This window comes from Chelonia mydas, chromosome 26, assembly GCF_015237465.2.
Source record: "Chelonia mydas isolate rCheMyd1 chromosome 26, rCheMyd1.pri.v2, whole genome shotgun sequence".
Taxonomy (NCBI): Eukaryota; Metazoa; Chordata; order Testudines; family Cheloniidae; genus Chelonia; species Chelonia mydas.
This window is the reverse complement of record NC_057859.1, coordinates 14,444,389-14,471,956: the sequence shown is the minus strand read 5'-3', so window position 1 is coordinate 14,471,956 and position 27,568 is coordinate 14,444,389. Positions and strand designations below refer to the sequence as shown.

The window sequence follows — 27,568 nt, the reverse complement described above, 5'->3', positions numbered from 1 at the left end:
GGGGGGGCACTATGGCTCGGGGGGGGGGGCTGTGTCTGGGCAGTGGGCACCATGGCTCGTTGGGGGGCAGTATGGCTCGGGGGAGGGCCCTGTGTCTGGGCAATGGGCACCATGGCTCGGGGGGGCACTATGGCTCGGGGGGGGGGCTGTGTCTGGGCAGTGGGCACCATGGCTCGTTGGGGGGCAGTATGGCTCGGGGGAGGGCCCTGTGTCTGGGCAATGGGCACCATGGGGGGGGCCCTGTGTCTGGGCAATGGGCACCATGGCTCGGGGGGGGCTGTGTCTGGGCAATGGGCACCATGGGGGGGGCCCTGTGTCTGGGCAATGGGCACCATGGGTCGGGGGGGCACTATGGCTCGGGGGGGGGGGCTGTGTCTGGGCAATGGGCACCATGGCTCGGGGGGGCACCATGGCTCGGGGGGGCTGTGTCTGGGCAATGGGCGCCATGGGGGGGCCCTGTATCTGGGCAATGGGCGCCATGGCTCGGGGGGGCCACCCCGGCGCGGGTGTCTCCGGCCTGCTGCCCCCGCCCGCGGCTCCCCGAGCGCTGCCCCCGGGCCCCCCCGCCGTGCCTGGCGGCGAGCCGGCCAGCTCCGCTCCGGGCGGGTCGGGGGCCACCCGCCGGGTTGTCTCAGCGCCGCCGGCTCCGCTCCGGAATCCCGGCAGCCGGGTCTTGTGGGAGCGGAGCGGAGCATGCGCAGTGCGCCGGGGCGGCCGGGGCTGCGGCGAGGCCTAGTGCAAACGCCGAGCGCCAGAGGCGCGGATCCGCCCCGCGCGGTGAGTCCCGCCCCGCCCCCCCGCGCCCCCCACTGCCCCCCCACCTAGTCCCCCCCCGCTACCCGCCATTGCCCCCCGCGCCCCCAGCTCCCCGCCCTGCCCCCCAGACTTCCCACTGCCCCCCCGTCCCCAGCGCCCCGCCCCCATTGCCCCCCAGTGCCCCGCCTAGTCCCCCCGCTACCCGCCATTGCCCCCCCAGCTCCCCGCCCTGCCCCCCAGACTTCCCACTGCCCCCCGTCCCCAGCGCCCCGCCCCCCCGCGCCCCCCATTGCCCCCCACTGCCCCCAGCGCCCCGCCCCCACCTAGTCCCCCCCGCTACCTGCCATTGCCCCCCCACGCCCCCAGCTCCCCGCCCTGCCCCCGAGCGCTCCGCCCCACCTAGTTCCCCCCACTGCCCCCACTACGCCCCCTCACTGCTCCCCTTCCCCGCCCTGCCCCCAGCGCCCCACCTAGTTTGCCCCACTACCCGCCATTGCACCCCCGCGCCCCCCAGCTCTCTGCCCTGCCCCCCAGACCTCCCACTGCCCCCCCCCGCCCCCACCCTGCGCCCCAGTGCCCCCAGCGCCCCACCTAGTCCCCCCCGCTACCCGCCATTGCCCCCCACTACCCCCAGCTCCCTGCCCTGCCCCCCCGCACCCCCCACTGCCCCCCAGCCCCCACCTAGTTCCCCCCAGCTCCGCACCCTGCCGCCTGCACCCTCCGCCCTAGCGCCCCGCCCCACCTAGTTCCCCCCACTGCCCCCACTACGCCCCCTCACTGCTCCCCTTCCCCGCCCTGCCCCCAGCGCCCCACCTAGTTCGCCCCACTACCCGCCATTGCACCCCCGCGCCCCCCAGCTCTCCGCCCTGCCCCCCAGACCTCCCACTGCCCCCCTGCCCCCACCCTGCCCCAGTGCCCCCAGCGCCCCACCTAGTTCCCCCCGTTACCTGCCATTGCCCCCCCGCGACCCCCAGTTCCCCGCCCAGCCCCCAGGGAGGCTGGCTGGCTGGGTGGGTGTTGCAGCAGGAGGTCAGGCTGTGGGGGGCATTAAGGGGGATTTGGGAGGGGGCGGTGCCGGATGCTCTGCCAGCGGGAATCTGAAGGGCAGAGGGCACTGGGTTGTTTGGCTGGGGGTGTTATGGGGCTGGAGCTGGATGCCGTAACGTGCCACAGAGGTGTCTGTCTCCCGGGGTCTGGTGGGGGGAGGCTGCTCTGCCTGGGCTCTGCCTTGTCATCTGTGTTGGGGACGGGGCAATACAGCAAGGGCCATTTCCCCACAGTGTGTTTACCTCCTTCTCCCATGTTGCCCCAGCGCAGGGTGGACAGGATGAGGAGCCGTAAGAAGCATTTACATTGGCGCTAGAAGCGGGGGCGCCCCAGAAGACATGTCGTACCGAGGCAGCGAGCGGGACTTCCAGACTTCAGCCAGGAGGATGGGAACCTCGTTGCTCTTCCAGCTCTCTGTCCATGAGAGAGAGCTGGACCTGGTATTCTTGGACCACAGCTATGCCAAGCCATGGAGTGCCCACCCCGATGCTAGCAGTGCCCGGCCTACTCGGATGCTCTTTGTCACTCCCAGGAGGCACCAAGACAGCACCATGTGAGCATAGCCTTTTCTGGTGCTACTGAGTTGATTGGCTTTGGGTTCACGCGTACCTTGTATATTCCTTTCCTGTGCTCTGATGGTTCACTCGTTGCTTTCTGTGTCTGTTTACAAGGTGCTTTTTATCACATTAGGTAACACATGTTGAAACCCCAGTCTAAGAACATAAGAATGGCCAGACTGGGTTAAACCAAAGGTCCATCTAGCCCAGTATCCTGTCTTCCAACAGTGGCCAGTGCCATGTGCCCCAGAGGGAACGAACAGAACAGGGAATCATCAAGTGATCCATCCCCTGTCGCCCATTCCCAGCTTCTGGCAAACAGAGGCTAGGGACACCATCCCTGCCCGACCAGATCTACGTGCAGTATTCCAGATGTGGGTGTAGCATGGATTTATATAGAGGCAATATGACATTTTCTGTTTTATTATCTATCCCTTTCTTAAAGATTCCCAACAGTCTGTTCGCTTTTTTGACTGCCACTTCACATTATTCCAAGATCTCTTTCTTGAGTCGTAAGAGCTAATTTAGACCCCATCATTTGGTACGTAGAGTTGGGATTATGCTTTCCAATGTGCATTACTTTGCATTTATCAACACTGAATTTCATCTGACAATTGTCTAGACAGGACAATTTGTATTTGAACATGTTAGCTGTAGAAGGTCTCCCCTAGAGGGCAACCTGTGCTGTCTAGTGTAGATTTTTTAAGACATTAACACATGCTAACTGAGCTGGGTGGGAGGTTTTCAATTAAATGTTTGTCAGAAAATGCTGATTTTTCTAAACTGAAGCTGTTGCAGTTGAATTTCCCCTTTTGAAAAATGTTTGAAAAAAATGTTTTGGAATGATCAGCATGTTCCCTTTTGACTTTTTTAAAAAATGAAATATTCAGTTTTTCAGTTCAAAACAAAAAGTCACTTTGGAATTTAATTCAGTAAAAAAACAAACTAAAAAAACTAAAAAGGTTGAAATAGAAATGAAACAGTTCAAAATTATGCATATATTCTGAGGCCAGACAGATCATTACGGTCATCTGGTTTAACCTTCTGTATAACAGAGGACAGAGAACTTTCTCAAAGTAATTCCTGGAGCTGATATTTTAGAAAAACATCCAATCTTGATTTTAATATGGTTGGTGGTGGAGAATCCACCACGATCATTGGCAAATTGTTCTGTGGTCAGTTACTCTCATTTTTGTGTGTGTGTTTGTGAATAATGTCTTATTTTCAGTCCAAAATTGTCTAGTTTCAGCTTCTAGCCATCGGATTGTGTTGGACCTTTCTCTGCTAGATCAGTGATTTTCAATCTTTTTTCATTTGTGGGCCCCTAAAAAATTTTGAATGAAGATGTGGACCCATTTGGAAATCTTAGACATAGTCTGCGGGCCCCCAGGTGTCTGTGGACCACAGGTTGAAAACAGTTCAGTGGTAACAACCTTTTGCAGACCCCTTAAACATATTCTGCGGCCCGTCAGGGGTCCGTGGACCACAGGTTGAAAACAACTGTGCTACACTGATGAATCCATTATCACATATTTGTTCCCTATGTAGGTACTTGTAGACCAGTGATTCTCAAATTTTTGTACTGGTGACCCCTTTCGCACAGCAAGTCTCTGAGTGCGACCCCCCCACCCCCTATAAATTAAAAACACATTTTTTATATTTAATACTGTTATAAATGGTGGAGGTGAAGCGGGGTTTGGGGGTGGAGGCTGACAGCTCACAACCCCCACGTAATAACCTTGTGACCCCCTGAGAGGTCATGACCCCCAGTTTGAGAACCCGTTATAGACTGTAATTAAGTCACCCTTTAATCTTCTCTTTGTTATACAAAACAGGATGAGCTCCTTGATGTCTCACTGTAAGGCAGGTTTTCTAATCCTTTAATCATTCTCATGACGCTTCTCTGAGCCCTCTCCAATTTATCAACACCCTTCTTGAATTGTGGGTGGCAGAACTTGTCAAAGTATTCCAGCAGTGGTCGCACCAGTGCCAAATTGAAGTGAAATTACCTCTCTACTTTTTCTCCAGATACTGAAATTAAATGTTTCAATTGACTTGAGCTGAAACTTTTTTGCATTTTCAAGTCATGTAAATTTTCAAGATTTTGACTTTTCAGGGAGTGGGGAGGTTGGATGGGGGTGGGGTCCTGGGGGGGGCGTTTAGGAGCAGGGGATGCTGGGAGGGGGCGGTCAGGGGACAAGGAGGTGGGGGGGGGTTGGATGGGTTGGGGGCAGTCAGGGGCGGATAGGGGGTGGGGGCCAGGCTGTTTGGGGAGGCACAGCCTTCCCTACCCGGCCCTCCGTACAGTTTTGCAACTCCAATGTGGCCCTCGGGCCAAAAAGTTTACCCACCCCTGTGCTAAAGGAGCACTCAAGAAAGACAAGGGCATTGCAGACACATTAAATGAATTCTTTGCATCGGTCTTCACTGCAGAGGATATGAGGGAGATTCCCACACTGGAGCCATTCTTTTTAGGTGACAAATTTGAGGAACTGTTCCAGATTGAGCTGTCAGTAGAACAAACTGATGAATTAAATAGTAAGAAGTCACCAGGACCAGGTGCTATTCACCCAAGAATTCTGAAGGTACTCAGATATGAAATTGCAGAACTATTTTTTGAATGTAACTTCATGCTTAAATCAGCCTCTGTACCAGATGACTGGAGGACAGCTAATGTAATCCCGATTATTAAAAGAGGCCCCAGACACAATCCTGGCAGTTACAGGCCGGAAAGTCTAACTTCAACAGCAGGCAAACTGGTTGAAACTTTAGTAAAGAACAGAGTTATCAGACATGTTCATGAAACAGTATGTTGGGGAAAAGTCAACACGGCTTTTGAAAAGGGAGATCATGCATCACCGATCTTTGAATATTATGTGGGGGTCAGCAGGCATACGGACAAGGGTGATTCACCTGATATGGTATACTTGAATTTTCAGAAAGCTGTTAGCAGGGTCCCACACCAAAGGCTCTTAAGCAAAGTAAGCAGTCAAGGGGTAAAAGGGAAGGTCCTTTTCTGGATCAGTAACTGGCTAAAAGATAGGAAAACAAAGAGTAGGACTAAATGGTCACTCTTCACAATGGAGAGTGGTAAATAGCAGCGTCCCCCAAGGATCTGTACTGGGACAAGTGCTGTGCAGCATATTCATAAATGATCGGAAAAAAGGGTTAAACAGTGATGTGGCAAAGATTGCAGACAATACAAAATGATCCAATATCGTTAAGTCCAAAACTGACTGTGAAGAATTACAAAGGGATCTCACAAAACTTGGTGACTGAGCTACAAAATGGCAGATGAAATGCAGTGTTGATAAGGGCAAAATAATGCACACTAAAAAAATAATCCCAACTATATCTACAAAATGATGGGGTCTAAATTAGCTGTACCACTCGAGAGAGATCTTGGGGTCATTGTGGATAGTTCTCTGAAACCATCCAGTCAATGTGCGTCGGCAGTCAAAAAAGCTAACAATGTTTGGAACCATTAGGAAAGGTAGAGATAATAAGACAGAAAATATCATGCCACTAGAGAAATCCATTGTACGTCCACACCTTGAATACTGGGTGGAGTTCTGGTTGCCCCATCTCAAAGAAGATAGATTAGTATTGGCAAAAGTACAGAAAAGGGGAACAAAAATGATTAGGGGTATGGAACAGCTTCCATATGAGGAGAGATTCAAAAGACTGGGATGGTTCATCTTAGAAAAGAGATGACAAAGGGGGGAGGGGATACAATAGAGGTCTATAAAATCATGAAATGTGTGGAGAAAGTGAATAGAGAAGTGTTTATACTTTCTCGTAACACAAAAACTAGAGGTCATCTAATGAAATCAATAGACGAGGTTTAAAACAAACGAAAGGAAGTACTTCTTCACACAACGCACAGTTCACCTGCGGAACTCATTGCCAGGGGATTCTGTGAAAGCCAAAAATGTATCTGAATCCGAAAAAGAATTCATAGATTCATAGATATTTAGGTCAGAAGGGACCATTATGATCATCTAGTCTGACCTCCTGCACAACGCAGGCCACAGAATTTCACCCACCACTCCTACAAAAAAACCTCACACCTATATCTGTGCTATTGAAGTCCTCAAATTGTAGTTTAAAGACCTCAAGGAGCAGAGAATCCTCCAGCAAGTGACCTGTGCCCCATGCTACAGAGGAAGGCGAAAAACCTCCAGGGCCTTCCAATCTGCCCTGGAGGAAAATTCCTTCCCGACCCCAAATATGGCGATCAGCTAAACCCTGAGCATATGGGCAAGATTCATCAGCCAGATACTACAGAAAATTCTTTCCCGGGTAACTTGGATCTTACCCCATCTAAAACCCATCACAGGCCATTGGGCCTATTTACCATGAATATTTAATTACCAAAGCCATGTTATCCCATCATACCATCTCCTCCATTTAATCTTTTAAGAGTTTAATCTTAAAGCAAGATAGATCTTTTGCCCCCACTACTTCCCTCGGAAGGCTATTCCAAAACTTCACTCCTCTGATGGTTAGAAACCTTCGTCTAATTTCTAATCTAAATTTCCTAGTGGCCAGTTTATATCCATTTGTTCTTGTGTCCACATTGGTACTGAGTTTAAATAATTCCTCTCCCTCTCTGGTATTTATCCCTCTGATATATTTATAGAGAGCAATCATATCTCCCCTCAACCTTCTTTTAGTTAGGCTAAACAAGCCAAGCTCCCTGAGTCTCCTTTCATAAGACAAGTTTTCCATTCCTCGGATCATCCTAGTAGCCCTTCTCTGTACCTGTTCCAGTTTGAATTCATCCTTCTTAAACATGGGAGACCAGAACTGCACACAGTACTCCAGGTGAGGTCTCACCAGTGCCTTATATAACGGTACTAAGACCTTCTTATCCCTACTGGAAATACCTCTCCTGATGCATCCCAAGACGACATTAGCTTTTTTCACAGCCATATCACATTGGCAGCTCATAGTCATCCTATGATCAACCAATACTCCAAGGTCCTTTTCCTCCTCCGTTACTTCTAGTTGATGCGTCCCTAGCTTATAACTAAAATTCTTGTTATTAATCCCTAAATGCATGACCTTACACTTCTCACTATTAAATTTCATCCTATTCCTATTACTCCAGTTTACAAGGTCATCCAGATCCTCCTGTAGGGTATCCCTGTCCTTCTCTAAATTAGCAATACCTCCCAGCTTTGTATCATCTGCAAACTTTATTAGCACACTCCCACTTTTTGTGCCCAGGTCAGTAATAAAAAGATTAAATAAGATTGGTCCCAAAACCGATCCCTGAGGAACTCCACTGGTAACCTCCCTCCAACTTGACAGTTCACCTTTCAGTAGGACCCGTTGTAGTCTCCCCTTTAACCAATTCCCTATCCACCTTTCAATTTTCCTATTGATGCCCATCTTATCCAATTTAACTAATAATTCCCCATGTGGCACCGTATCAAACGCCTTACTAAAATCTAAGTAAATTAGATCCACTGCGTTTCCTTTATCTAAAAAATCTGTTACTTTCTCAAAGAAGGAGATCAGGTTGGTTTGGCACGATCTACCTTTTGTAAAACCATGTTGTATTTTGTCCCATTTACCATTGACTTCAATGTCCTTAACTACCTTCTCCTTCAAAATTTTTTCCAAGACCTTGCATACTACAGATGTCAAACTAACAGGCCTATAATTACTTGGATCACTTTTTTTCCCTTTCTTAAAAATAGGAACTATGTTAGCAATTCTCCAATCATACGGTACAACCCCTGAGTTTACAGATTCCTTAAAAATTCTTGCTAACGGGCTTGCAATTTCTTGTGCCAATTCTTTTAATATTCTTGGATGAAGATTATCTGGGCCCCCCGATTTAGTCCCATTAAGCTGTTTGAGTTTCGCTTCTACCTCAGATATGGTGATGTCTACCTCCATATCCTCATTCCCATTTATCATGCTACCATTATCCCTAAGATCCTCTTTAGTCTTATTAAAGACTGAGGCAAAGTATTTGTTTAGATATTGGGCCATGCCTAGATTATCCTTGACCTCCACTCCATCCTCAGTTTTTAGCGGTCCCACTTCCTCTTTCTTTGTTTTCTTCCTATTTATATGACTATAGAACCTTTTACTATTGGTTTTAATTCCCTTTGCAAGGTCCAACTCTACTTGACTTTTAGCCTGTCTCACTTTATCCCTACATATTCTGACCTCAATAAGGTAGCTTGCCTTACTGATCCCTCCCTTCTTCCACTCCCTATATGCTTTCTGCTTTTTCTTAATTACCTCTCTAAGATGCTTGCTCATCCAGCTTGGTCTACAACTCCTGCCTATGAATTTTTTCCCCTTTCTTGGGATGCAGGCTTCCGATAGCTTCTGCAGCTTTAATTTAAAATAATCCCAGGCCTCCTCTACCTTTAAACCCATAAATTCTTCAGTCCAATCCACTTCCCTAACTAATTCCCTTAATTTTTGAAAGTCAGCCCTTTTGAAATCAAAAACCCTAGTTGCAGATTTATTTTTGTTAATCCTTCCATTCAGTTTGAACTGAATTAGCTCATGATCAGAATTAGATTAGTTTGTGAAGGTTAGGTCCATTAATGACTATTAGCCAAGATAGTCAGGGATGCAATCCTATGCTCTGGGTGTCCCTAAACTCCTGACTGCCAGAAGCTGGGAATGGATGACAGGGGATGGATCCTTCGATAAATTGCCCTGTTCCGTTCGTTCCCTTTGAACCATTTGGCACTGGCTGCCATCGGAAGAGAGGATATTGGATTAGGTGGACCTTTGGTCTGATCCAGTATACCAGTACTTATGTTCTTAAACTGTATTTGACCCATGTTACCAAACTGCTACCACCTCGGGCCATTGAAGGCCCCAGTGGGGCTAGGAAATCTCCAAGCATGGACCACTGCGTGTATGGCGTCCCGCTGAGTTCACTGGAACATCATGCAGACGCACAGGTGTGTGCTACAGGATCTGTGCCTATGACTGGAGTAGGTTGGGAGACGTGGTTAAAACCTGATTCAGGGCTCATCAGCACTACAGGCTGCAAGTAACCTTGTCAGGAGACAAGCATGTTGTTAGATGACATTTCATAGTATTACCAGGATAGCTCAGTGGTTTGAGCATTGGCCTGCTAAACCCAGGGTTGTGAGTTCAATCCTTGAGGGGGCCATTTAGGGATCTGGGGCAAAAATTGGGGACTGGTCCTGCTTTGAGCAGGGGGTCGGACTAGATGGCCTACTGAGGTCCCTTCCAACCCTGATATTCTATGATTCTGTAGCATAGCCTGGCCCCAAGACAGAGTGGTGCAGAACACTGTTACAAATACAATGAAAAACAGCGCGATTCCACCTTCTGCTCCAGTGACAGCAGCTTCAAAGGCTGTCTCTCAGTCATGGTCCGATATCTGAGGATGAAATAAGCTTGAAGGAGCCTTGTTCTTTCAGACAGATGGGCACAGGTGTGCTGTCTCGGTTCCATCTCGCTAGGCAGGTACCTGTAACCCGCTGCAGTGTGTTTCCAGTTCCTGTTTTGTGTTGAGAAACCAGCTGCTCTGAGGCTGCTGTGATATGGCAGGGTCCTGTTCTCTGAAATCCCAGCTCTCCTTTCAGTGAGGTGGATGTCCCCATCGACGTGGAGACTGTCACACCCACGCCTGTCCCCCTGTACGACAACCAGAAAGCGCGCAGTGTGATGAACGAGTGTGAGCGCCACGTCATCTTTGCCCGTACAGATGCCGATGCCCCTCCTCCGCCCGATGACTGGGAGGAACACATGAACAGGTAGCGTGGCTGGGATGCTGTGGGGGGTTTCTGTGCGGCAGTGCTTACCGAGAGGCTGTTAGCTGGGAAGAGGAACAAAATAAGCAACTTGGAAATGGTAGTACGTAGAGACAGCGATCTAGTGGTCCCAGCGGAAGATTGGGATTCAGGAATCCTCTTGTTGGTTGTATTATGCTAGCATAGAGAGCCTGAGCCGAGATTGGGACTTCATAGTGCCAGGCGCTGTGCATACGGATAAGAAAGGGTCCCTACCCCAAGGAGTCTGCAGTCAATACAAAGGGTGGGAGGGGAAACTGAGGCAGAGGTGAAATGACTTGCCCAGGTTCCCATAGCAGGTCAGTGGCAGAGCTAGGAAGAGTCTCCTGACTCTGTCCATGGTCATGGTCCATGCTGTCTCTGGGTTCTGTGTTTGCCTGGGAGAATTAATGTTTGTAGAATGTTTTGAAGTCCTGATGCAAAAAAAGCTATAAAAGGACAAAGCGTTATTAATTTGCCGACATTAAACTGACTTGCATTCTCAAGTAAAACCAATGACTGATCTGTAATGTTGTCTTGTGCGATACAAAATGGGTAGATCACAGACCTAGGGTTAGTTTATTCTGTAATGTGCATTGGACAGCAGGCCTTTTCTCGTTTTTGCATTGGGATTGTGTGTATGCAGTGTTTGGCAGTGAGTGTTTTGCAGGATGAGGACCTTGGTTTGGTTTTTTTATTTGTTTTAATGTGTCTAGACATGCACTGTTCCACTTTAGGTGACTTTTCACATCCTTCTGGGCTTTATTTTTTCTTTAGTATTCTTCTTATGTTCAGATTTCTAGAAATATATTTCCCAGAATTCCCAGTAATTTGAGACTTTAGTTCCTTTATAAACTGTGGAACTTTCACTTATTTCATTGCACAGGTATTCAAAGGAATGTGTTATCCAGCTGTTAATTTTACAATGACATATGAGCCTCTGAAGTCAACATCTGAAGATAGGCTGCAGTTGCTCATAGTCTAGCCACTTCCTGGGGCTTTAGTTACCAGTCTAAATAAATGGATTTTCTGTCCTTTTCCCCCACTATGAGCCCTGCTAATTCTTGTGGCTTTCTAAATGTAATGTATCATGTTTGCCCTGAATTTTGCACACAAGTACAACTGGATCAGATGCTGCCTGTTTTTCACTTGCATGAGAGTTCACATTGGTCCAAGCTCCCTTCCCTTTTTTCCTCAGTCAGTCTTCAATCAAGCAAAATATTCCTAGGAAGAGCTTTCAGTTGCCTCTCTATATGTGCTAGCCATCAGTCTCCTTTACAGAGGCCTTTCTCTTCAGAACTTATGAAGACTGTCTGTAGTCTGAAGCAGACACTCTTCTGTTCTGTGTAAGATACTGTACATCAGTTTTGCATCTGCATGTGTAATTTGGATTGAAGCCTGGAGCTAGTAACTGTGTTTCTTCTTAAAACATTGTTTGAAAATGCTTTTTCTGCCTGAGTGCTTTGTTTATTAGGAAGGAAAGGTGATTTTTTGTCTAAGGAATGGGGTTAGAAATCGTCTAGAATGCAGGTCACCCATCTATCTGTGGGCTTTTGTCCCCGGTTGTGTAATGTCTGAGTGCCTCTTGTGAGACAGAGGAGCAACGAGGAGCTGAGGCACCGCATGTGTGTTGGCCAAGATCACACAGGAAATCTGTGACAGAGCTGAGAATTGAATTCAGGTCTTCTGAGTCCCAGGTCTGTGTTGGTTAGGGGTGTGAAAAAACAAACTCACTAGTGACACAGCTGTGCCGACAAAACCCCAGTGGAAATGCAGCTATGCCAATGACAGAGGGCTTCTGTTACCATCGCTAACGTCATTTGGGGAGGTGGTGTTCCTGGGCCAGCAGAAAACCTCTTTCTGTTGGTGTGTGCTGTGTATGCCCTTGGGGCTATGCTGACGTAGGCTGTGTAGTGTAGACATAGCCCTAGCCTGTTCCTGGCTTACCACTGACTTGCTGGGTGAACTTTATATTCATTATAATCTTAAATTTTAGAAACAAAATTCAAATGTAAACTAATCTACCAGAGTCACAGAAAAATCCACACAGCGCTGAGGTCATGAGTGAGATCCTCATTGCAAACCGAGGGAAATCTGCCTGTAAAGACAAAGGTGGCACTTCCAGCTCCTGATCATCCCCGAGACTTGAGCGTGACTATCTGGACATCCTCTGATGATAGATGCATGGGTAGCTTTCATGTAAGATGGATGGTATTTTCTCAGTCTGCATTGCCCAGATCATATATGTAGCCAAAGCCATAAGACAGTGTAGAGACAATAATTATTGATCGTGAGGCATGGGATCCGAGCGCAGGAGTGGGAGCCATTAACTCCTGGGTGCTAAAAGCTGATAGATCAGCTGCACGGTCTTACCTACCTGCACCCTTACTGCTTCGTTTTAAGAGTTAGGAGTGAAAAAACGTAATGTGGAGCTAAACTCTTTATATCCTATCTAAACTACCCTCTTGGATTTCCTTTCAGGTCGGGTTGGACGATGGCCCAGAACAAGCTATTTAATAAAATCCTTAAAGCCCTGCAATCTGACAGGCTGGCCCGCTTGGCCAATGAAGGGGTAAGATCTTTCTTCCCCCATCCCCTCTCCTTCAAGCTGCAGCAGCTGCATTGCCTCCTTATGCACCCAATCCTTCCTGGCAGCGGCCATGAAACGTAGGACAGTTTGGATCCTCAGCTCTTGTAACCTCCACCGTGAGCATGTTTATGGCTCTGGTATGGATTAGAATGTGGTCTTCAGTGGGAGAAGGATTGGCCCATGCTCACTCGCCAGAGGAACAGAGGCTGTAGCAGCGAATTTTGCCCTGGTGGATTCTGTATGGTCCTGGCACACTCACTTTCCTTACGCCCATGTGGTCTGCTCCCCTTGTTTTTAGGCTTGCAATGAGCCAGTGCTGAGGAGGATAGCAGTGGACAAGTGCGCCCGGCGGGTCCGCCAAGCTCTGGCCAGTGTGAACTGGGACACCAAGCTGATCCAGTGGCTTCACACCACACTGGTGGAGACGCTCAGTTTACCTATGTTGGCTGCTTACCTGGATGCTCTGCAGACACTTAAGGGAAAGGTGATAAACACAATGAGTTCTGGAATGTACTTTGCTTTCACTTAATACCACTTTCTCTTTAAACGGTTTGTTCGGGGGAAGCTGAGGGGACATTGATATCCTTTCTGGGTGACTGGGGGAAAAGTAGCTTCTTTGCCCCGTTCTCCCTCCCTTTTCCCCACTGCGCTATCTTGGGGAGCTTTTGCCTTGAGGATTAGGAGGGAGGACTCCTAGTTTTTCTGTGGTGGTACTGGGTGATCTTCAGCATGTCGCTTCACCTCTTTCTGCCTTGGTTGCCCTATCAGGAGAGTGAGGAAAGGAGAGGCTACTAGCCTGGGACTTGGGAGAGGCTGGGTCAGCTCTTCGCTCTGCCACAGGCTTCCTGTGTAACCCAGGCAAATCCCTTATTTTCTGTGTGCCTCAGTTCCCCTCTGTACAATGAGGATAGCAGCTCTGCCCTGCCACAGAAGGGGCTGGGAGAATAAATACAGCATAGCATGAGGGGTGCTCGGTTATCGTAGATAGATAGATTTTTGTAAAAGAGGACTAATACTTTACAGGCAGGTTGTAAACAATTGACAAACAATTAAGTTTGTAAAGCCCCTGGAGCTCCTGGGATGAGAGTTATAGTAACATATGAGTTTCTAAACTTTTATGGAAGTGATTCAGAGAAATACAGGGGACTTAGGAGGTGCTGTGCTAGGAACAAGGGGACTTGGGCTGTTTTCCTTGCTCTGCCACTGGTCTGTTGGATATCCTTGGCCAAGTCTCCTCACACCTCTGTGCCTCAGTTTCCCCATACATAAAATGGGAGTAATGATACTGAGCTAGTTTGAAAAGTGCTTGAGATCTATGGATTGAAAATCATGAGATCAGAGCAAGGTGGGGGTGATCGTGTTAGTAGCAATAGTATTCAGTACCTTCTTTTATGCTTTGTATGCAAGAGGCACGTGCCACGGTTAAATGTTCTCGGCAAACAGAGAAGACTTTGAGGAAAGGTGCTACAGGAATGTTGTGTTTTACTAAAACTTCATTAATTGATCTTTTTCTCTCAATTCGAGTAGAATTGTGTGTTTTATTTGTTTGGATAAGCACTTTCAGTACAAGTGCTGAATCCCATGATTCCATCCCATGAAGGCAGGGTGAATTGGTACAATACAGCTGTACTTTTGCATAGCATCCGTCATACAAACTAACTCCCCAAATGGTTAAATACAATAAATATTAGAGGTGCAGAAGGATGAGCAGGTTTGAAAAAGACATTTACAGCAGAGAGATCAGCTAAGATTAGGGCCGTCAAACAGTTTAAAAACACAGTTGCGATTAATCGCAGTTTTAATCGCATTGATAAGCAATAATAGAATATCACTTATTGAAATATTTTTGGTGTTGTGGGGGAAGTGTGTGTGTGTGTTGGGGGAGCAATGGAGCAGGGTGGCAGTAGGGGGGCACCCGTGCCCCGAGGCATGCACTGGTGCCCCCCCCGAGGATGGCCCTGGTGTGCAGTTAACATTTGTTAAAAAAAAAAAAAAAAAAGCGTTAATTTGTTTTGAGTTAATCGTAGGCGTTAACTGCAATTGATTGGCAGCCCTAATTATTATTTTTTATTACAAATATTTGCACTGTAAAAAAGATGGTGCAATCTACAAGTCGAAGCATGAAGGGGCATACAAATGCTTAGCACAGCGGTTCTCAAACTGGGTCAGGACCCCAGAGTGGGTTGTGACCCCTTTTTAATGGGGTCAACAGGGCTGGCTTAGACTTACTGAGTCCTGGAGCCGAAGCCCAAGGGCTTCAGCTCTGGCAACAGGGCTCAGGTTATAGGCCCCCTGCCTGGGGCTGAAGCCCTTGGGCTTTGGCCTCCCCGGTATTCAGGCTTTGGCCCCCCACCCGAGGCGATGGGGCTCGGGCGGGCTCAGGTTTCAATCCCCCCCCCCCTCCTGGAGTCGTGTAGTAATTTTTGTTGTCAGAAGGGGGTCGCAGTGCAATGAAGTTTGAGAACCCCGGGTTAGCATATCTGGCACGTAAATACCTTGCAACCCCAGCTACAACAGTGCCATACAAACACCTGTTCTCACTTTCAGGTGATGTAAATAAGAAGCAGGAAGCATTATCTCCTGAAAATGTAAACAAAGTCGTTTGTCTTAGCGATTGGCTGAATAAGTAGGACTGAGTGGACTTGTAGGCTCTAGAGTTTTACATTGTTTTATTTTTGAGAACAGTTATGTTAAAAAAAAATTTCTACATGTGCAAGTTGCATTTTCACGATAGAGATTGCACTACAGTACTTGTATGGGGTGAACCGAACACTACTATTTTTCTTACCGTTTTTACAGTGCAAATATTTTTAATCAAACAAAATATAAAGTGAGCACTTTGCATTGTGTTGTAACTGAAATCAATATACTTGAAAATACAGAAAAACACCCAAGATAGTTGTAATAAATTTCAATTGGTATTCTATTAGTGTTTCAGTGCGAATAAAACTGTGATTAATGATGACTGATTTTTTTAAGCTAATTAATTTGTTTTGCGTTAATTGCTTGGGTTAACTGCGATTAATCGACAGCCCTCGCTAAAACGGAGAGTCTGTGAAGTAGAGGGAGATTGTTCCACCGGATGGCAGGAGGCGCAAAGGAGAAGGCTTTCGTGGCAGCGGCGATGCAGTGCTGTGAAGGGATTAAAGGAGAGCTCAGTGCTAGTTGAGTGGAGGGAGCAGAGAGGGCAGAAATCGGCCAAGGTCTGGTCTGGAGGCTGGAGAAGTGCATGCAGGGTTTTAACCACAAAGAGATCATTTATTTAACTGGATCCTGCAATGAAAGAGAGCCAGTGGAGCTGTGTGGGGGTGAAGGTTGCACGTTGAGACAAGAGCGTGCAGATATATCAAATACAGACTCTCCCTTCTGGTGGGTTGACACTTCTTGGTGCTCATGCAGTATCTGCGGAATGAGTCTCTTCTAACAAAAGATATTGGAATCGGTAGTGACACCTGTTCACTGATGTGTTGTCCTTACCTAGTGCCCTGAGGAGGGAACATTTACTGGTCAATTTCTGTGCTCTAAAGGTCTCATTTTCTCCAACTAAATTCCGGTGCCCTGAGTCAGCAAGTTCCTTGATGTGCGAAAATGCAAAGTCTGTAGTCCATCAGTAATGGTCTGCGAGCAAATATTCCCCAAAGGGCAACTTGGCTGGACCTGTGTCTGAAGACAGCTCCTCCTGAGCTGTGGCCTGGGCACTCCCAGCTGTGCTGCTCTGGGTCTCCTCCACAGCAGTGCAAAACCCAAGTACTAGCCCCTGGACTCGTACCCCATAGTGTGTGTGGCAGGGGAGTGCCAGGTGTGCATTCTCCCGTTGCTGGGGAAAAGCTAACCGAATTTCCCATGCTCTGGTATAGACATTGAAGTGCCCAGTGAAATCAGTTCTGAAGAAAGATCCCATAGGATATCAGGTGTGTGGTTAATTAGTTTCTTCAGCCATGGTCTGGCCTTTGGTTTCAGATCCCCACCCTGATTGACAGGATGCTGCTCTCGTCCACCACAAAGACAGGGGCAGCAGGGGCTGAGGCTCTCTCCCTCCTCCTGAAGAGACCATGGGACCCAGCTGTGGGTGTCTTGTCACATAATAAACCTGTGAGTACATCCCTGGGCTTGCAAGGAGGGAGGGGCTCAGCTCAGTGTCTGATTGGTGCCCGAATCTGTTCGCTCTCCCCAGTCCTCTCTTTGTGCTTCTCCGTCCAGGTCTCTCTTGTACGCTCGGCATCATGGTCTCTGTCATGGTGTCTCTACCCCGAGTACCTCCTGTCTTCAAAGTGCCCAAGCGCCCTCTTCTCCTTCAGACCCAGTCCTTGGAGAAATCCATACTGCCTTTTCTCTCTGAGATGAGCAAGGCAGGGGGTCTAGTTTTCCCTTCAGTCTGTGCCTTGGGGATGCTGTTTAGCCCCTGTTCTAGGAGGCCTGGGCTGGGCTTGTCCTTTGTCGATCATCCCTAGCTGTGTGTGTTTGTTTAGTAAGGGTTGCTCCAAGATCATCACTGGTGCTCGTAAGTACTGCTGGCCATGTCGTTCTCGGCAGCTGTGGCAGAGGGTGCTCGAGTGCATGTTTGGGCTTTGTAGCAGCTCTGGTTCAAATGATCTGCCGTCTTAACTTGCACACGGCTTTTCAGTAGCTCAGCCTGACAAACTCCTCTGTGTGCCCTGTGCTGGTGCAGATGTCCGAGTCCTTTGCTCAGAGCAGCGGGGGGGAGGGTGTGGCTTGACTGGTACGCTTCGCAGGCTTGTCCTGGGGACCATGCCTGGGCCTGTCAAGGATGTGGGGGAGCGGGCAGGTCTCAGGGAAAGGAAGCGGCTTGTCTTATCTTTCTATTGCGGTGAATTTTGTAGAGCAAGTTGCCTGGTTCTCCTCTCATCCTGATTGCGTCTTCCGGACCCTCCAGTTCTATGTTCCCCACCTCTCGCCGGCACCGGTTCTGGCAGTCGCAGCTCTCCTGCCTGGGAAAGGTTTGTAACTCGGCATGTTTTTGAAGGGAGGAGGGGCTGACGTTCGTACTAGCAGCTCTTCAGGGGCATTTAGGGGCAGTGTGACTGCTGTTCAGCTGGCTTCTGTGATCCTGCAACTGCTGTCAAACGCCCAACAGCTAGGTCCTCCCCTGGAGCAGCTCCCCTCAGACCCGCACTGCTTGGTCTTCCAGGCAGGGCTCTCCACACCTCTGCGGCCATGGGCCATAGCAGCAGACCTACTGTCCTAGCACATGATTCTGCTTCAGGGATTGCCCAGTTGAGTGGATTGAAGAGCGCGTGGCTGGGATTCTCCAGTATAAACAGGTCACGGGAAAGGGTTATTTGGTGTCTGGTAGCCTGTCTTCTGCCTGGGTGAAGTGCTGCTCGAAGCCTTCCTTGTGCATTGACTGCATGAGCACTCTAGGAGAAAAGCCAGTAGCAGGTGGGGTGGGTTGGTAGGGGAATGACCGAAAACCCCTGAGTCCTGACTCTGTGTGTTCACCCCTGTCAGAGCATCCATACGAATGGTCATCAGGACATATTGCTCCACAGTGGAACTGCTGTGATTTATACGGTGCTCTCTTTGCGGCTTGTGTTCCAGGTGATCCCTGTTGCCACCCACCTGCTGAATAATGGTAGCGGGGTGGGAGTGTTGCAGTGTCTTGAACACATGATTGGTGCAGTCAGAGGCAAAGTGCTGGAGGTAAGTGTATGGGCAGCCTAGGTGGGCCTGTAACGTATGCCACTAACACCCATGACCGTCACTGTGCCTGCACTGTACTGTTGCCTTTCCTCTCACTCCTCCTTCTGTCTCGGCCAGATTCACAACCATTTCACCCACAAGCCGATCATCCTGATTGGATGGAACACAGGAGCCTTGGTGGCCTGTCACGTAAGTAACTTCTTGTCTTGCATCCTATCAGAGGCCACTTTACACTGTACCTCTTGACTAAAGGTCACCTGGATTGGCTCTGATTCGCAAGTGCCCTCCCAGCGCTCGGCCCCATGCTGGATTGGGCACGGGTGGTAACTGAACAGTGTGGCCCTAAGGTGTGTCCAAGCTAGTTATAGAACAGCGAGGAACCCGGATATTCCCTGGATCTTGTATTACCAGACCAAAGGCACTTGTGTGGCCGATCACCTGCCTCACCACTCCGTGTTACCGAATGGTCAAGTGGTGATGAGCAAGTTAAGTTGATTAGTGGCAGTTGAGGTGGATGTGGCCAGTGGGGAACTGGATAAGGCAAACTAGGGCAATGGGTAAGAGTGGAGTTGGAGATGCCGGTGTAGGGGTTTGATACATGGTTGCAGCCCAGTGAGTATATCGGACTGGTCCAGATATGTCACTCTGTCAGGGTATTGGAGTTAAAGGACCCACTTTCCTTCGAGAACATGAAGCAGTCATTGAGACAGATGGCCTGATTCTGCCCTGTTGTACCGCCCCTTGGAGTTCAGTTTGCACTTACATCCAGGCAAAAGTGAGCTATGGGAATCAGGCGCGGTATCTTCAAGGGAGGTTCTGTATTCCAGGAGCACAGGCAAAGGAGAAGAGGGTCCTCCCAGAGTGAATAACTGTGCTTTCCCTTCCTCTTGCAATCTCCGCATGAGCACTAGAGTACCAAGAAGGGGGTGGGGTAAAGTACAGGAGAACCTCAGAGTCATGAACTGACCGGTCAACCACGCACCTCGTTTGGAACCGGAGGTACACAATCAGGCAGCAGCCCAGACACAAAAACGCCGGTACAGTGCTGTGTTAGAAATGTAAACTAAAAAAATAAAGGGAACATTTTTTTAAAAACAAAAGATTTGATAAAGAAAGTATTAATACAGTTCCAGAGCGTGGAACCTGAGGGTGGCATGATGGGTTCCAAGCTGCTTGGAGATCCAGGTCGTAGGGAGGGAGAGGCAGCTCAGGAAGAATCTAACTTCAGGGTGATAGAAAGAAGCTTGCTATTTGGCAATCACACCAAGTAAAGCCTTGTATTAGTTGGTTCCCCAGCTTCGTGTGAGCTGATGTTTGGCGTTATCTGGGATTATGTGTGACTCTATGATTAAAAGTCTGTCCTTTACTGGTGGTCTGCCTGTTGTCAATACACAGCCCCAGTGTTCCCTTATTTTTTACGTCCATGTGCAGAATGAATTTTGTTATGTGCACCAATATGGAGGTGATGTGTGACACCACATCAGGGTTGGGGATGAGGGGTTTGGGATGTGGGCTCTGGGGTGGGGCCAGGGATGAGGGGTTTGGGGGTGCAGGCTGCCCCGTGGCTGCTGTGGGGAGAGAGGACTCCCCCCAGCCTTCTTGCCGCAGCAGCTCGGGGCAGGGGGAGAGGTGCCTCTCCCAGGCTGCGGCAGCTCCGGCGGGCCTGGGCCGGGCCGAGGGAGGGGCCCCTCTCCCCCGGCCATGGCAAGTCTGGGGCAGGTCTGTGCTGGGGCCGGTGGGGAGGGGTCGCCTCTCTCCGCCACAGCCCTGAGCGGGCTTCTCTCCTTTCCCTCCCATCCTGAGGTCCTGTGTTGCAGTCTCCATCTTTCTGGGCACAGGCAAATGAGGAGTTTGAGATCTTTGCTAGAGGGAGGTATTGTCAAAGCCAGGTGTGTGCGATGGCGGGAGCCCAGCAGCAAGGGCTCTGCGAACTGTGTTGACGCTGAGCGGGATTGTTCTGGACGGGCTCTGGGTAATGATGCTGTCTTGCTGGTCTCTCTAGGTCTCAGTGGTGGAGTACGTCACCGCAGTTGTGTGCCTTGGATTCCCTCTGCTCACAGTGGATGGGCCCAGAGGGGTAAGCGCAAAGCAGTGGTCAGAGTTCAAAAGACGGGATTGGTTAGTTAACCAGGCCACTGGATCTCTAAACTTGTTTTAAAGTCCAGCCAGAAGAGCAAGGGTCTGAAGTTTGATTTTCACCTGCAAGTATTTTCAAGTGTGTCTGAGCCCGTCTAGCGTTTGGGGTGATGGAGAGCCATGTCCCAACAATCCGGGCTCTGGGCAGTGAATTATGGTGGGGCAGTCTGGTAGGGAAGGAACTTAAGGGTTTGACTGCATCCTTGGTGTGACAGCAGAGTTGTGTGCCTGTGACCCATCTCTAGAGCCCCTCTTAGGCCCCACTCCAGAAACAGTTGCTGATCTCACCTTGCTTTGCACCCAGCAACAAGAACGCCAATTTAGGCAGACTTATCTGGTGACCTGATGTGCTCCTTTGTTAGCTGGCCTGTCTGAGACTGATTCAGGAGTGACCTTGGGACCCTGGTGCCACTCAGCTGACTAGCTTTGGGGGCTGTGTGAGAAGAGTAGGCCCTGGCACTGTATTGCCTCCATATAGAAGGCAGTGAGTTCCATACAGGGGACAGTTCTGTACCAAAGCCTTGTGCAGGGCCACATTTTCCCACTGGGAATATCCCCTTTGGGGCATAACCTGGGAAGTCATGAGACTGAATGGTACAGGCCTGCGACTTACTCTTGCATGTTAGGTGTCAGAGTAGCAGCCGTGTTTGTCTGTATTCACAAAAAGAAAAGGAGGACTTGTGGCACCTTAGAGACTAACAAATTTATTTGAGCATAAGCTTTCGTGAGCTACAGCTCACTTCATCATGTTCGTCGATCTAGCATGGCATTTGGGTAGCTACTGCAGTGACGGGGGAAAATGCAGCGAGAGTGGCTGTCTTGATAGTGGGTCAGTCTCAGCTGGTGTAAGTCAGTGGAATGACACCGATTTAGATCAGCTGAGTTTCTGGCTCAGTGCCTCTAGTATAAATGTATTAACTTGCCCCATAAAGGTTGTTAGGTCCCGGGCCTTCATATTCTATCGCCCAATGGCCCCTCTGTCCTTCAATTTTAGCTTGGCTCATTGTCCCATGCTTCTGCAGGATGTGGATGACCCCCTGCTGGACATGAAGACGCCAGTTCTCTTTGTGGTTGGTCAGAATTCTTTGCAGTGCAACGCTGAAGCTATGGAAGATTTCCGAGAGAAAATCCGAGCTGATAACAGCCTGGTGGTGGTGGGAGGAGCTGATGACAATCTGAGGTATGGCTCTGTGACATAGTCCCATGGTGTTGGGATGCTGTCTCCCAGAAGCGTTGAGCGATGTCTGGTCAGGCCCATGGGCCATGCATGAGGATTCTAGGACTTCATTCTGAAATTAGATGGGGACTGGATGGCTAACCGGATAAAGAGCCTTTTATTTCTGGGTAGTCACGTTACATCAGGCCCAGGCTCGGGGGAGGAGAAACTTATTGCCATCAAACCAGCTGTGTGGAATGAGTTGGTAAGACGTGGCCCAGCTCCTAGTGGTCACGTGTCCATGTCACAGGTGACACACACTGTAGCAGTCACAGCTTGAGTTGGCCATAGAGAATGGACTGTCCCCTCTGGAGCCAAAAGCTGTCCTTTTCCAGATCAAGGTGGAGGCAGGTGGGCAGGGCAGGGTGTGCGGGAAACTTGTGCTGTTCCTGCCATCCAGGCTCTGTCTGTTCCATGGGCAAATGGCAAACTCAGTTCTCCAGGGCTGACAGGCTTTGCCTTTTGCTAACATGAGCATTCGTCACGCGAGGCTGATGGGTGCGTGTGGGGTGATGGACTGCAGCCGATTGACAGCATTCCTTTCCGCTGACAAGTTGAAAGTCCTGGGTGCAGCGATTATCCCCTTTGTGTAAGGCCAGAGAGCCTGAGTTTTATAGACTTTCCTTTTCCAAATCATTCTCGGCTCTGCTCTTGGAGGTGGATTTTGGCTGATTGCAGTATCCTAAAGGGCACTCCTTTGGGAGGTGGTCAGCAGGAGAAAGGGTGCTGTGGGACTGGCAGGAAGCCATGGACCACCTGCTCCAATCACACTGGTGTAAATCTTGAGTAACCCCATTGAAATCAATGGAGCTGTACTGCTATAAAATGAATGTGAGAGGAGAATCAGGCCTGGTGGCCAAATTATGCAGGCGCTGTCATGCCAGTAACATGTAACTAGGAGCATATAATAGGAGTGATCAGAAACCTGGGGAGGGGAGTGAAATGCAAAATTAGCGACTAGCAGCATTGAAAATGCAGCTTGAAGGGAGAAGGCGCATGTAGCCTTTCTGACGAAGCTTTGGGCCTGAGTTTCAGAGCTGCCGAGCCATTTCCCTTTGAAGCCAATGGGATTACCAGGTGCTTAGCATTAGAGCTGGGTGAATAATGAAGTTTTTGGTTCACTGGCAAATCCAAAACATTGGAAAAAAAAATTCATTTCGGGTGGAAGCAAAACCAGTTTTTTGTTTGGAAATTTTCATTGAATTAAAAAGTTGAAAAATTTTCATGTCAAAGCTGCGTGTTTTGCTTCAATCCAACTTTTTTGATTTCAGGCATTTTGATAAAAGCCAAGGAGGACTAGATTCACAGACTGGGGGAGGAAGGGCAGCTGATCCCTTATAACCTTGAACCCAGTGGTTATGGTCCTCCTGGGGTGTGAGTGTCCAGGTTCTCCCATGGGGAGAAGGGGTTTGAACTTGGGTCTCCCACATTGCAGAAGAGCACCTTAGCCGCTGGGCTATTGGATAGGCTGGTGTAGGGTTTTCTCAGTCTCTCCTGGGTGAAGCTGTTCCACTTGTTATAAATAGTTAAATAGTCATTGGAGCAGGGATATGAACTTGAGTCTCGCACCTCCCAGGTGTGTGCCCTTCCCACCAGGCGATAGTCTCATTCCTTTTCTAGTCACTGTCATCTGAATTTCACCCAGCGCTCCTTGGCATATCGTGTCCAGCAGATGGAGCCCTTGAATTAAGCACACTTTGAGCTGATTAGTTCCTACTTCCTATTGGTGGCATCTCGGTAACACAGCAAACCTCATTTGATTATTGGCTTTCAAGCTAAGAATGTTGTCCACAGTGCGGTGGGGGCAGGGGAAAGGGGGGAGGAATGAACATCTATTGACTCGCCCACCTTTTTAAATAGGATAAGCAAAGCCAAAAAGAAGGCGGAAGGCCTGACCCAGAGCATGGTGGACAGATGCATCCAGGTAACGAGCAAAAAGATCTTTCAGCGCCGTTTCCCCTCCATAGCGTGACTTCCTGGTCATCTCCATGAGCACACGCTCCAGGGCTGCTGCCTAGATTGCCTGGGCAGGGGTGGGTGGGCAAGGGAAGTCATTGACAGCATAGCAGTCCAGTGCCCTCGAGGTGAACTCAGTAGTCCTGACATGTTAGCCCTTTTGGGTGCTATCAGGGCCATAGTCCTTCATATTTCCCTCTTGGTTCAGGTGTGTCCCAAGTCACAGGTTCTAACTTCCAGCAGAGGGGCTCAGATATCCTGGTGATGGGCGCAATGTCAGCGGCTGAATGGGTAGAAGGCAGAGCAGCACCATTTAGAGTCCTAGATTCACCAAGACTCATGCTCTTGTTGCGTTAAGTGCCCTGACTCCGCAGTGAGCAGCTCTCTGGGTTACCTGGTGCTGGAATTTCTCTTGTGGCAGTTTAGCACAAGCCCAGCCTCCTGTGCTAGCCTGTTTGCCCCCATCAGTGCCTTGTTCTGAGGCCGGCAGCACACTAGCTCTTCCAGTCATGGGCTTCTCTGAAACACAACAGCCTGCTGAAGCATGGACTGGCCTTATGCTTGTGGGGGAGGAAGCTGGGGGGAGGATAGAAACCTCTAGAACTAGTTCATGGCGTCCACGTTCATTTCGCTTGTGGCCCAGACGGCTTTGATGCTACTTTAGTGTGTCTGCTGATGGTACTATGCACACGAATCCCCCAGCAGCAGTTTTCAAGAGGCGCTGTCTACTGGGGTGGCTGTTCCTAGATTATGGGCCATAAAGGGGATGTCCTGATACAGATGTCTGGCCTGGGGAAGCAGGTGTTTCTGGTTCTTCCTTTTGTGCTACGGAGAGCGGCATACTCCCCTCCTGTTCCCAGAGAGCCACCGAGATTAAGCGTTAACACGATACCTACTAACATTAAAAATAGCTAAATTCTTCTTGTCTTGAGCAGCGTAGCTGGGTTACGACTCCTCGCTGGGAAGATCTGAGTGGAGTAGAATCTAGTGCAACCCTGGCTATTCTCTGTTTCTGGACTCGTAGTATTTATTTCTTTAGACTGTTAAGCTAAATTCCCTGCACCCTAGTAGGGCAGTAACTGGAAGCTGCTTCTAGGCAAACTGTGGAGGGTAGTTGTTAAGAGGAGTCTGACCCTTCTGTAGGATGAAATAGCTGACTTCCTGACCGGAGTCCTCACCCGCGCGGACAACCATTCAGGCTCCGACCCCAGGGACCTCGATGCCGAGAAAAAGAAGAAACCACGTGACTTGACCAGGAGGGACCTGTCGTTTGACTTGCCAGAAAGAACCAGCAGTCCCACCTCCCCGGCAGCCAAGGTGCCGGCCTCACCTTCTGGCTCAGAGGTAGGGACTGGCCCTCTGGGATGTGGAGCTGGGGAAGGCCTGTGTTTGAATGACCATCCTGTGGGCTGTTTTTGCACTGATGAGCCAGGCTGTGAGAGCACAGGGATGATGTCTATATGGGGGGAGAGGTGTGCATATGAAGGTGTCAGCTGCTCACATGGTGGCAAATGGCTCTTCCAAAATAGATGAGTTGCATTTTAAGGTTTCCTGCAAAGCTTAAGAACATAAGAACGGCCATAGTGGGTCAGACCAAAGGTCCATCTAGCCCATGTCCTGTCTTCCGACAGTGGCCAGTGCCAGGTGCCCAAGAGGGAATGAACAGAACAGGTAATCATCAAGTGATCCATCCCCTGTCACCCATTCCCAGCTTCTGGCAAACAGAGGTTAGGGACACCATCCCTGTCCATCCACGAGCTTATCCAGTTCCTTTTTTAACTCTGTTATAGTCTTGGCCTTCACAATATTCTCTGTCAAGGAGTTCCACAGGTTGACTGTGGGTTGTGTGAAGAAAGACTTCTTTTTCTGTGTTTTAAACCTGCTGCCTATTAATTTCCTTTGGTGACCCTAGTTCTTGTGTTATAAGAAGGAGTAAATAACACTTCCCTATCTACTTTCTCCACACCCGTCATGATTTTATAGACCTCCATCATATCCCCCCTTAGTCGTCTCTTTTCCAAGATGAATAATCCCAGTCTTTTGAATCTCTCCTCATACGGAAGCTGTTCCATCCCCCTAATCATTTTTGTTGCCCTTTTCTTTATCTTTTCCAATTCCAGTATATCTTTTTTGAAAAGGGGGGACCAGATCTGCACGCAGTATTCCAGATGTGGGCGTACCATGGATTTATAGAGAGGCAATATGATATTTTCTGTCTTATTATCTTTCCCTTTCTTAATGATTCCCAACATTCTGTTCGCTTTTTTGACGGCCGCTGCACAGTGAGTGGATGTTTTCAGAGAACTGTCCACAATGACTCCAAGATCTCTTTCTTGAGTGGTAACAGCTAATTTAGACCCCATCATTTTATATGTATAATTGGGATTATGTTTTCTCTGTATTATCAACGTTGAATTTCATCTGCCATTTTGTTGCCCAGTCACCCAGTTTTGTGAGATCCTTTTGCAGCTCTTCGCAGTCTGCGTGGGATTTAACTGTCTTGAGTAGTTTTGTATCATCTGCAAATTTTGCCACCTCACTGTTTACTCCTTTTTCCAGATAATTTATGAGTGTGTTGAATAGGACTGGTCCCAGTACAGATCCCTGGGGGAACCACTATTTACCTCTCTCCATTCTGAAAACCGACCATTTATTCCTACCCTTTGTTGCCTATCTTTTAACCAATTACGAATCCATGAGAGGACCTTCCCTCTTATACCATGACAGCTTACTTTGCTTAAGAGCCTTTGGTGAGGGACCTTGTCAAAGGCTTTCTGAAAATCTAAGTACACTATATTCACTGGATCCCCTTGTCCACATGCTTGTTGATCCCCTCAAAGAACTCTAGTAGATTGGTGAGGCATGATTTCCCTTTACAAAAACCACATTGACTCGTCCCCAACAAATTGTGTTCATCTGTGTGTCTGATAATTCTTTTCTTTACTATAGTTTCAACCAATTTGCCCAATGCTGAAGTCAGACTTACTGGCCTGTAATTGCTGGGATCGTCTCTGGAGCCTTTTTTAAAAATGGTGTTACATTAGCTACCCTCCGGTCATTTAGTACAGAAGTTGATTTAAATGATAGGTCGCATACCACAGTTAGTAGTTCTGAAATTTCACATTTGAGCTCCTTCAGAACTTTTGGGTGATACCATCTGGTCCTGGTGACTTATTGCTGTTTAGTTTATCAGTTTATTCCAAAACCTCCTCTATTGACACCTCAGTCTGGGACAGTTCCTCAGATTTGTCACCTAAAAAGAATGGCTCAGGTTTGGGAATCTCCCTCACATCCTCAGCCGTGAAGACTGATGCAAAGAATTCATTTAGTTTCTCCGCAATGGCCTTATTGTCCTTGAGTGCTCCTTTAGCATCTCGATCGTCCAGTGGCCCCACTGGTTGTTTAGCAGCTTCCTGCTTCCGATGTACTTAAGAAATTTTTTTCTGTTACTTTGAGTCGTTGATTAGCTGTTCTTCATATTCCTTTTTGGCCTTCCTCATTGTATTTTTACACTTCACTTGCCAGAGTTTATGCTCCTTTCTATTTTCCTCCCTAGGATTTAACTTCCACATTTAAAGGATGCCTTTTTCCCTCTCACTGCTTCTTTTACTTTGTTGTTTAGCCACAGTGGCACTTTGTTGGTTCTCTTACTGTGTTTTTTAATTCGGGGTGTACATTTAAGTTGAGCCTCTATTATGGTGTCTTTAAAAAGTTTCCATGCAGCTTGCAGGGATTTCACTTTTTGCACTTTACCTTTTAATTTCTGTTTAACTAACTTCTTCATTTGAGTGTAGTTCCTTTTTTTTAAATTAAATGCTACCTGTGGTGGGATCCTCCCCCCCCCCCCCCCCCCCCCCCGACAGGGATG

General features: G+C 48.7%; 1 protein-coding gene across 33 annotated transcripts in view; it reads left to right on the top strand.

The window, feature by feature from the left end:
- The first annotated feature begins 645 nt into the window (after positions 1 to 645).
- The window catches only part of KANSL3 (KAT8 regulatory NSL complex subunit 3), a 146,861-nt gene continuing 119,938 nt past the window's right edge, over positions 646 to 27,568 (top strand). For 19 of the 33 annotated variants that reach the window (XR_006287628.1, XR_005223461.2, XR_005223460.2 and 16 more), the window contains exons 1-13: positions 649 to 777; positions 2,074 to 2,356; positions 9,956 to 10,126; positions 12,623 to 12,713; positions 13,030 to 13,215; positions 16,692 to 16,823; positions 17,573 to 17,689; positions 18,291 to 18,392; positions 18,510 to 18,581; positions 20,395 to 20,469; positions 21,551 to 21,708; positions 23,605 to 23,668; positions 24,844 to 25,044. Coding sequence is in view for 26 of the 33 variants with exons in the window: in XM_043536547.1 (XP_043392482.1) it covers positions 2,142 to 2,356; positions 9,956 to 10,126; positions 12,623 to 12,713; positions 13,030 to 13,215; positions 16,692 to 16,823; positions 17,573 to 17,689; positions 18,291 to 18,392; positions 18,510 to 18,581; positions 20,395 to 20,469; positions 21,551 to 21,708; positions 23,605 to 23,668; positions 24,844 to 25,044 (1,584 nt within the window). In the remaining 7 variants the exon portion in view is untranslated. Of the gene's footprint in view, positions 778 to 2,068; positions 2,357 to 9,955; positions 10,127 to 12,622; positions 12,714 to 13,029; positions 13,216 to 16,691; positions 16,824 to 17,572; positions 17,690 to 18,290; positions 18,393 to 18,509; positions 18,582 to 20,394; positions 20,470 to 21,550; positions 21,709 to 23,604; positions 23,669 to 24,843; positions 25,045 to 27,568 lie in introns of all 33 variants that reach the window. The other 14 variants (XR_006287626.1, XM_043536543.1, XM_043536544.1 and 11 more) reach the window with 3 other exon arrangements.